Below are 10,666 nucleotides of genomic sequence, written 5' to 3'. Positions count from 1 at the left end.
ATGCAAAAAAATATGCAAAGGTCCGGGTTCAAACCCCGGCCACTACCAAAAAAAGAGAATTTTGTTTGATCCCCCTTCACTTATGTGTGTGATGCTTATCTAAAGTCATATAAAAACCCCACAACTTACTTCGAAGATGCTCTTAGATATTTGCATTTTTTTGTGTAACAAAAAAAAAAAGATATTTGCATTTTTTGGTTCAACAAAGCAATGGTTGGAAGTCTTCGACACGGCGCGTACAATAAATGATAAGTCGAGTTGACTGCCAAGTCTACTCTAGCTAGCCAAGTCAAGTCATTTTATCCTTACTCATCTAATTTATCAAACGAATCAATTATATCCTCAAATTTCATATATGGACGGATAAACATTTAGTTTATTGGAATGACATTCTTTATTTAAACACCCAATTAATCCCATTGTCTTACAACAAAACGTGAAGAAGAAATATGAAGAGCTTAGTAGGTGCCGTGTTTTTGTTACTTTTCGTTTTTTCACTTCAAGTGATGTATTGTGAAGGGTGTTGGAAGCAAGAGAGAGAAGCTCTTATAGCTATGAAGTCCAATTTGATAAATCCTAATGGTGGCACTTTTTTTCATATGGGAAATGCTCCGTTTTGGACAGCCAACACCGATTGTTGTGAATGGGAAGGAGTTGAATGCAACATCACCACTGGAAGAGTCACCAAACTCAAACTTCAATATGCCTATACCACTGGATCACTTAACTATTCAGATTTTGCAATCTTCAAAAATTTGAAAACTCTCGACCTGACACTTAGTACTATATCCAATTGTACAGGAACTGATCAAGGTTATTTCTCATACAAAGTAAAAATCATTAGATTTTGAACATAATAACCATAATTTTCATTTACATATTGTTGTGCAGGGTTGAACAATTTGGAAGTTCTTGTTTTGAGTTACACTCTTTTCAATAATGCTATCGGCATTCTGTCTTGTTTGGATGGACTTTCTTCTCTTAAATCTCTATCGTTAGCTGATACGAGCGTTATGGTTTCATTTCAGGGTGAGGCCAGGCCGGTTTTAGTTTTCTTTCTTAATAAAATATAAATAATTTAAGAAATCAATAATTTTTAAATTTTAATTGCTTCAGCAAATTAATTTCATAACACTGATACATATTTGGACTGTACCATAGATTTTCAGACTCTTTTGGAGACAATTCCATCAAAGCTGCTGCATCTAGAGGTCCTTGACATAAATTACAACAATTTGAGTAATGAAATCCTGCCTTCACTAAGGGGATTCACATCTTTGAAGGAATTGTATTTGAGTCGCAATGGATTGAACTCAGATATTCATATACAAGGTATGCTATATAGAAGTGATTAACAGTTTCCATTTTATTAAGATATGTAGCTAACTGGTGCACTAACACACTCTACTAATTTAACATGTAGGATTATGCGCCTCATTGAAGAACCTCGAAATCCTTGACATCTCCGGGAACAACTTCAATGACACTGATATTGCATCTGCTCTTAGTGGCCTTTCTTCCCTCAAGAGTTTAAGTTTACAAGGGAGTGAACTTACTATGAGATCAATTCATAGTATGTCATACTTTTCATATTAATTACTATTAATTTTTTTCTTTGTTCTTTTTGTTTTAAAAACACATGGACCTCTAATCATGTATGCTTATGTATTGCTAGATATATCAAAACTGAGGTCTTTGGAGATCCTTGACTTGGGTGACAACGGTTTAAGTAACAATAATATTTCTTCCATAAATGGTCCTCCACGTCTCAGATCTCTTGGCTTGAGTTACAACAACTTGGAAGGATCGTTAGATATTAGTGGTGAGTATTGTTACAGTTCTTGCTGTTGCTATTGGCATTATCTTTGGCTTGATATCATCTTGACAAAAAAAAAAAAACATGTGTAACTTTAAATATAGCTAGAAGCACAAAAGATAACTTGTGATTAATTTACTGTAGGATCATTTTAATACTTTTAATTTATTGGGTTAATTAAGTAAATGGTCCTTATAAATATTCAGAATTTTGTTTTTAGTCCCTACAAAAGAAAAATCACACTTTTTAGTCCCTATAAAAAAATTTATCAGCATTTTTAGTCCCTATAAAATTTTTCCATCAGCATTTTAGTCCCTGTCAAAAATTTCCATCAACATATTTGGTCCCTAAAATGCTTAAGGAAAATGTCATAGGAACTAAAAAGTGTGATTTTATTTTGTAGTGACTAAAAACAAAACAGTGAATATTTATAGGGACTAAAAACTTAATTAACCCTAATTTATTTGTTGAAAATATTAATTTATTATTTCTTCAATTTAACCCCTGCAGGATTATCTACTTTAACAAGCTTGAAGATTCTCGATTTTAGTAATAATAAATTAGTCGATTTAGATGTTCATAAAGGTATTTAAGCATTCAATTTTAATACTCTCCCAATTATTATATTTTTCTTAAAACTAATTGTCATTTTACAATATCAATGTACATTTATTATTTTTTTTCACTATTATACCCTTATTTATTAAATTTCATTCAACTTAACTATTCTACTAACTACAATTAATAAGGATATTTTAGTAAATGCTACTGATCGTACCTGATCAGAAGGTTGCTGCTGGTGCTTCTTTAATGCAGTGGTTGAAGGTGGTGGAAATGCGTCTCAATTGAGTGCTGGAACTGCGGGGGTGTGTACCTGCAGACACTCCAGCACTCAAGTCAGTAAAGGTCAAGAATGGGGGTTTAGAAGTGAGAGAGATTTTACCTTGGAGGCTCCGAAAAGCCTCCTTTATATAGAGGTGGGTGAATGCAGAGTCGTTGTAATGGCACACATGTATCCGTCGGTTACGAAATCATAGAAAATGTAACCGCCGGTGAGATATTCGCGGGAACGTGGGTAAAGAGACGTTACAATTCGTTTGAATTGGTCTCTGTTGCTCCGTGCACCCCCTCGCAGGGAAGGGGTGTGTTGCGAGTAAACTGCCAAATATGGTATTTGGGCTTGATTTGTTATTGGGCCTAAGCAATTAGGCCTAGGCCTCTGACCGGTCCAGAACAACTACTAATTTTACCTTTGAAATAAACACAATTAATCATTTCCTTAATAGTCGTGCACAAACCTTAAACGACTAATATTGTGAGACATATGAAGTAAATATTTTAAAGTTACACTCTGGTACCCCTTGAATTGATTGGGCGGAAGTCTATGCCTAGACTGATTAAAAAATAAAAATGAGGTTATGCTAACAAGTACTTTTAAGACAATTGTTTAGGATTTAAAAGAGGAAATTATTTGTAAATCTTACGTATAAAATGTTCATTTTTAAAGTTTCAATACATTAAATTTATACTTTTCAAAAAAAAGTACTCTTTGGACTTCTAAACAAGTGTCACCAAGACACTTATTAGCATTTTTCATAAAAATAACTATGTGTATAACTTATAAGGGTGCCCAAAATTCAACCATAATTCAATCATTTGTATGTATTCATGTTACAATTGTGTACTAGACTATTATGTCGTAATAGATATATCACAATCACAACAACAACAATAATCCAAATGTTTTTAAATTTCTAACAATATCTGTTTATCTTCTTGTGTAACTTAAATTGAGACTTATTTGCTTTTAGTCAAACAAACTTATGTTTTTCAGGGTCAAAAAATTTAAGCAGATTGGAGATTCTTGACTTAGATTGGAATATGATAAATGGAAGCAATCTACAAGAGTGGTTACCGGCTTTCCCATCTATTAGGAATCTTACTTTGAGATATAACGAGTTTAAAGGGACAATTCTTGATGGAGGTAATAATGCATCTTATCTAATTTATGTGATTGATTATTATGCACCAACGATGTAAACTATCTTCAAACATTGATCCAATTAATTTACACATTCATATCCTATAAGGTTAGTTTTTAAAATATCTCCAAATATATCGATATTGTAATATATGATTGGATGCACCTCAAAAAATATTTATACTAATGGTTACAGATCAAATCATTACTCTATTTTTGGTAAGGAAAATGTTAACAAGTGCCTCCGAAATACTCTTTAAGCACTTTAAATGATAAGTTTTTAATGAAAAGTTGTGTATTGAATGCATTGGAAATTGTAATAGTTGACTTTAAAAGGTGTAATTACTAAATTTGGGATGCTTAAAGAGTATCTCGGAGATACTCGTTAACAAGACTATTTAAGTAATTCCATTTTTTTTCATTAATATGTCCATCTCTCTTTTTGTGTAGGTTTTCGTGGTTTAAGAAATTTGGAATACTTAACATTGGATGGAAGTTCTAACATACAAAATGAGTTTTTCAAAAGTATTGGGGATTTGTCTTCTTTAAAAGTTTTGTCAATGTCTGATTGTAGGATAAACGGTACCCTTCCAAATGGAGGTAATTATTATAATAATTTTAATTAGGTTTAAATATGTTTTTAGTCCTTATAAATATATCAACTTTTGTATTAGTCCTTCTAAAATTTTCCTTCAACTTTTAGTCCATATAAAATTTTTAATCACTACTTTTGCTCCTTATCTTTGAGTCAATTTTTGTATTTTTTAGTGAAATTGTGCAAAAATGTGAAGAATATTGTAAAAATCACTAAAAAAAATATAATTTTTTTAACAAAATATAAATTAAATATGAATTTTTAACCCCCAAAAATATAAAAATTCATATTTAATTCATGTTTTGTTAAAAAATTCTAATTTTTTTTTTTGGAAAGATTCTACATATGAGTTTACTTTAAAAGAGAGACCAAAAACGAAGATGAAAAACTTTTGGAGAACTAAAAGTTGAAGAAAATTTTTAGAGGGACTAAAAAAAGTTATATTTATAGAGACCCAAAACATATTTAACCCTTTCAAGTTATGAATCACACCCTAAGGTTTTTAATTTCTTTTTCTTTTTGTTGAAGTGTATTTTCTTCAATATGCCTTGTTTAAGTGAAATTTTTGTCAAACTTTTATTTGTCAGATTGGTCTAAGCTTAAGAAGTTGGAAGAGTTAGATCTATCACACAATGAATTTTTGGGGAAACTCCCATCATCTTTTGTCAACATGACATCACTTAGGACTTTCAACCTTACTAATAATCACTTTATTGGTAATATTGGTCCTATCCTTGCAAGTTTTACTTCACTTGAATATCTAAGTTTTGAAGGAAACCAATTTGAATTCCCTATGTCATTCACACAATTTTCCAATCATTCAAACCTTAAGTTCATCTATGGTAATGGGAACAAAGTCATCCTTGACTCACAAACAACTATGAAAACATGGGTCCCTAAATTTCAATTGCAAGTGCTTCAATTATCTTCAACAACTAAAGCAGATTCCATTCCACTTCCGAACTTTCTTTTTTACCAATACAATTTGACTAATGTAGATTTCACTGGTTGTAAACTGAGAGGAGAGTTCCCAAATTGGTTATTACAAAACAACACAAAAATGGAAGATCTTATTCTTGGGAATTGTTTATTTGTAGGAGATTTCAAGCTTCCTTCTCATCCATATTTGAACATGGTGAGAATTGATGTATCTAACAATGCAATAACAGGTCAAATGTGGAGCAATAATATCAGTTCAATTTTTCCAAATTTGGGTGATCTAGACATGTCAAGAAATGCAATCCATGGTTCAATTCCTTATGAGCTAAGTCAGTTAAGCTCTTTACATACTTTGGATTTGTCTAACAATCATCTGTATGGAGAAATACCATATGGCTTTTTTGGAGATGGGAGTAAACTCGGTTCATTACAACACTTGTTGTTGGACGGAAATAGCCTTTCTGGTAACATCCCAAGTAACCTTTTTAACTTATCAAAGATCCAAAATGTTGACATAAGTAATAATCATTTCATTGGAAAAATTCCAAGCCAAATAATTAGTCCATTGTTTGAGCTTTCAATGTCCAATAATCATTTTGAAGGATCTATCCCATCATGGTTGGCAGAAGTTGGAATTATTTTTCTAGATCTTTCCCAAAATAATTTGACAGGCTGTGTTCCATCTTTTTCTGGTTCTTTTATCAAATCTATGCATTTGAGCAACAACAAATTAAATTGTTTGCCCAAAAACATGTCCAGAGAATCTGCTTTAGTGACACTAGACCTTAGCAACAATGAATTAACCAATGGATTTCTTGATTTTATACATGACCTCAGCTATACAGAATTGGAAATCCTCCTTCTCAAAGGGAATCACTTTATAGGCAATATACCAAAGCAATTATGCCTTCTAACAAAACTAAACATACTAGACCTTTCTTATAACAATTTTGTTGGGGAAATACCTAGTTGTTTGGGTAAAATGCCTTTTGAGAATAAGGATCCAGATGCAACAAAATTCACTGAAACCCATTATGGTGTAGAACATAAGTATAGTAGATTTGGGCAAGAGAGAGCAAACTTTACTTCAAAGAAAAGAACAGAAACTTATACAACAAGTATCCTTGTTTATATGTCTGGAATTGACTTGTCTCACAATAAATTGAATGGGAGTGTTCCAGCTCAGCTTGGAAACTTGACAAGAATTCGAGCATTGAACTTGTCCAACAATTATTTCACTGGAAAAATTCCAGCAACATTCTCCGAGTTGGTACAAGTTGAGAGTTTAGATCTTTCTTTCAACATGTTGAGTGGCCGAATTCCTCCTCAGCTAACTGGACTGCACTCCCTTGAAGTATTCAGTGTGGCACACAACAATTTATCTGGTGCAACACCTGAAAGGAAAGGACAGTTCATTACATTTGATGGAAGCAGCTATGAGGGTAATCAATTTCTCTGTGGGCCTCCACTGCCAAAAAATTGCAATCCAGGCGGACAAACACCAGCTACATTACCAAATGGCTTGAAGAAGGATGGAGAAAATGAAAGATGGGTGGACATGTATGTTTTCCGTGTGAGCTTTGTGGTGGCATACACATCAATACTGCTGGTAATTCCAACAGTTCTGTACATCAATCCTTATTGGAGGCAAGCATGGTTTTACTATATAGGATTGGTGTGTATGAATTGCTACTACTTCATCGTGGATAACTTGTACAAGTTTTTTTATTAGTGGCAATGCATTACAAGTGAGGTTGTATGTGATGAATATCTATTTTGTTTACGCTATATCTAATTCAATAAAGAAGTTACTTTGGTTTAGTGTATGAAAATGATTTAAAGTTTTACTATCAACTCCATTTAAAATAGTTTAAGTGTGAAAACTTGAAAGAGTTTAGCCAATGGCATATGGTATCAACAAGGAGAGTATTTCTGACTTTTATTACTCTATTGATTTGAAGTGTGATCAATTCCTCTCTTGTTATGGTTTTGTTTGTTGCCGTCTCATCTTAATTGAAGCGCAAGAAAGATTTTATAGCGATATATGCACTGAATGCATTGTAATTTTTCCTAGTTTTTGCGATTTTTGTGCGTTTTCCCTGGTTTCAATCTCTCACGTGGAAGTTTTACTTACAGCTATTTGATGGAAACAATAGGCATGCTGTTGCTATTTATTCTAAATAATATTTCAAGTGCAATTCCTCTAGATCTTGACAGAGATGATCAGTGAGGAGCGTTGCCTAGAGCTTTGGTTGCATACTTAGTAAAAACTGATAAGAGCGCAATTTCTCAGCGATTGCTGGTTAATGTTCTAAACCATTTTTCCTGAACATTGTTAGCTTCTTTAGCCAACTTTACACAAACTCGGTGGCATGTAATAAGTAGGGATAGAATTAAGCACTCAAGTTACTAATTATCTTATATATCTTACTGCGGTCGGTTATATACAGAAAACTAATTATGGAGAAACGAAAATATACTGTTGAGAAATTCAAAATAGAGCATTAAAAAGGCTTAAATATGATTTTCGTCCCTGTAATATAGGCGCGTTTTGATTTTCGTCCCTGTCAAAAAAAAAGTGTGAATTACGTCCCTGTAAAAAAAAAATTTGTTTGAAAATGGTCCCGGGGCCCACTGTTCAGCTGAGTTGGCAAGGGTTTGGCCACGTGGCAGTTGCTGACTGTGCAACTTTTGCCACGTGGCGCTGACGTGACGTGCCACATAATTAAAAAATAAAAAATAAAATTAAAATTCTGAAAATTATTTATTTAAATTTAAAAAATCTGAAAATAAATTTAAAAATCATAAAAAATTTCCAAAAAAAATCTGAAAATAATAAAAAATTTCTAAAAAATCCGAAAATAAATTTAAAAATCTGAAAATTATAAAAAATTTCCGAAAAATCTGAAAAAAAATTAAAAATCATAAAAAAATTTCGAAAAATAGATTTTTTAATTTGAAAATTATATATTAAATTTTTTTCGAAAAACATAATTTCAGAAAAATATAATATATATTCTGAAATTAATATATTATATTCAGTTTTTTCGAAAAATTTCAGAATATATATATTAATTTTAGAAAAAATCAGAAAATATATATCATAATTTCAGAAAAAATTTCCGAAAAAAAATTTATTTAAATATTTCGGAAAAAATTTATAATTTTTAAAAAAATTTCGATAATTTATAATTTATTTTTTCGGAATTTTTAATTTTTAAAAATTTTTCGGAATTTTTAAATTTTTGAAATTTTTTAAAATTTTCGAAGTTTTTTAAATTTTCGATTTTTAAATTTTTGAAATCTTTTTATGAGTTTTAAATTTATTTTCAGATTTTTTGGAAATTTTTTATTTTTTTCAGAATTTTTTCGGTAATTTTTTATGATTTTAAAAATTATTTTCATATTTTTTAATTTTAAAAACAATTTTCAGAATTTTTAAAATATTTTTTTAAATTTAATATTATGTGGGACGCCACGTCACTGCCACGTGGCAAAAGTTGCACAGTCAGCAACTGCCACGTGGCGAATGCCATGCCACATCAACGCTACAGTGGGCCCAGGGACCATTTTCAAACAAATTTTTTTTACAGGGACGTAATTCAAACTTTTTTTTTTACAGGGACGAAAATCAAAACACGTCTATATTACAGGGACGAAATTCATATTTAAGCCCATTAAAAAATTACTAGTATTTGATTGAATAGTTTCGATAAGAAACGACAGATCCAGTCTAATATATGTAAAACAATATTTTGCAGAGTTGGTGATTTGTATATAGGAAAATAATTGGTCTATCTCTATCTTAATTAAACAAAGAAGAGGTTGAGGTCAATGTAGCTTAATGTTGAGACCCTGCAACATGTAATTAAACAAACTATTTTAATAAAGAAAAATCAATTGCGATTACTGATCAGTAACACATGTTGAAAGTCTTATGCAATGAATTACCTCGTTTGGACTAATTCTAACGACCCTTTCCTCTACCCCAAACAGAAGAACATTTTGAACTATTTAAATGTGAAATAGCAGTGAAGAACGACATTGGAGTCGCAACCAAATCATCCGTCACCTTGTATATTGATGGTCCTTTGACCTTAAACATCTTTAAAGGGGAAGGTAAAAACAAAGTCAATAAAATATATGCCTTCTTTGCAATACTTTCACAGACATTTGCCTACCCTCTTTGGGTGTTTCTTCTCCACCCTTAAACTCTTGTTGGTTTAACTTGTCTAATTCATTACATAAATGTTTCTTCTTAAAGGTGAACTGTCAAAGGGGTCTTTGAGACCATTGACAACTTGAGAATATCAATTACCTGCAAAAATTAAAAATATTGAAATATTTTGAGAGAAAAAAAAAAGTCAACTGACAAACTTAATATATAGAGGATGCCTCTTTTTATTGCTGAAATACACAGTTTGTTCCACAATAGCACCAATGTTAGTGACTTCAAGTCAGGGGTGGGAACAGGCCAGGCTGTCCGACAGGGGCCTATGGCCTAGCCTATTTAAAGTCTAACTCGGCCCAGCTCGTTTATTAACAAGGTCAGGCTCAAGCTTTTTATAAAGCCTATTTAATTAAATAGGCCAGGCTAAGGCTTACAAAAAAGCCTATTAAGCCCGTCGGGCCGGCCTATTAAGCTTTGTATGCATAATATATCTTCCATTATTGATATCGTTGAAGTTTTTTTCTCATAAACTCAAGCCTTCATATGATTGGTTATTTAGTAGTAGATATATTGGTGTGATTAGACCTTTGTAAGATTTCATTATTTAGTAGCACATATATTCATGTGCTTTAGGCCTTCGTAAATTTTGGCCTATTTAGTAGTAGGCTTACATGTGTTGCTAGACTTTAGTGTAAAATAGGCTTTTAAATAGGCTTTCGGGCTTCATCAGGCCTTTAAATAGGTCAGGCCAGGCCTCGAAATTGAGCCCATGACGGGTAATAGGCCAGGCTCAGGCCTATAATTTTTGAAGTAGGCCAGGCTTGGGCCTTACAAAGCCCGGCCCGGCCTAGCCTATTTCCACCCCTACTTCAAGTTTGTGAAGTAAATTTACAACTATTCCAAAATCACGAGGTATCATAGAAAGTTCACCGTCAGAAATGATAAATGTTGTGGTGGTGGGGAAATACCCTGCCCATTACTTTTCCTATATATGCTCAAACGGTTCTTACATTTCTTTGTAGTACGTTTCAATTCCGACAGATGAAGTGCTGCAAAGCTTCAGTGTTATCTATATTCAGTTTGAGCTTGTTGAAATAAGCTTCTCATAGAGTTTCCTGGCTGCATTAGCATTTTTTTGCAGGTATGTGACCATGTATATTGATT

General features: G+C 32.2%; 1 protein-coding gene across 5 annotated transcripts; it reads left to right on the top strand.

Moving 5' to 3' along the window:
* Positions 1–370: 370 nt before the first annotated feature.
* Positions 371–7,152, top strand: LOC146907870 (cuscuta receptor 1-like). 5 transcript variants are annotated; one of them, XM_085725141.1, is made up of 9 exons: positions 377–813; positions 892–1,029; positions 1,162–1,332; positions 1,424–1,573; positions 1,676–1,822; positions 2,327–2,401; positions 3,651–3,800; positions 4,248–4,397; positions 4,980–7,152. In XM_085725141.1, exons 1-9 carry the CDS (start codon positions 450–452, stop codon positions 7,061–7,063), a joined length of 3,429 nt encoding a protein of 1,142 aa, XP_085581267.1. In that variant the 5' UTR covers positions 377–449; the 3' UTR covers positions 7,064–7,152. The 5 variants fall into 5 exon arrangements, with proteins under 5 accessions (XP_085581269.1, XP_085581268.1, XP_085581271.1 ...); XM_085725144.1 differs by having other exon boundaries at positions 378–813; positions 5,562–7,152; XM_085725143.1 differs by lacking the exon at positions 4,248–4,397 and having other exon boundaries at positions 371–813.
* Positions 7,153–10,666: the final 3,514 nt, after the last annotated feature.

Source organism: Medicago sativa, chromosome 7, assembly GCF_051527215.1.
Source record: "Medicago sativa cultivar Bolivia chromosome 7, Bolivia_mono, whole genome shotgun sequence".
Taxonomy (NCBI): domain Eukaryota; kingdom Viridiplantae; phylum Streptophyta; class Magnoliopsida; order Fabales; family Fabaceae; genus Medicago; species Medicago sativa.
The sequence above is the reverse complement of the archived record's forward strand: the minus strand, read 5'-3'. Positions and strand labels throughout refer to the sequence as shown.

Coding starts and splice junctions, on each gene's coding strand:
- LOC146907870 (XM_085725141.1), top strand. CDS start 450: ATGAAGAGCTTAGTAGGTGCCGTGTTTTTGTTACTTTTCGTTTTTTCA. Junction 814..891: donor TTGTACAGGAACTGATCAAG/GTTATTTCTCAT, acceptor ATTGTTGTGCAG/GGTTGAACAATTTGGAAGTT. Junction 1,333..1,423: donor CTCAGATATTCATATACAAG/GTATGCTATATA, acceptor TTTAACATGTAG/GATTATGCGCCTCATTGAAG.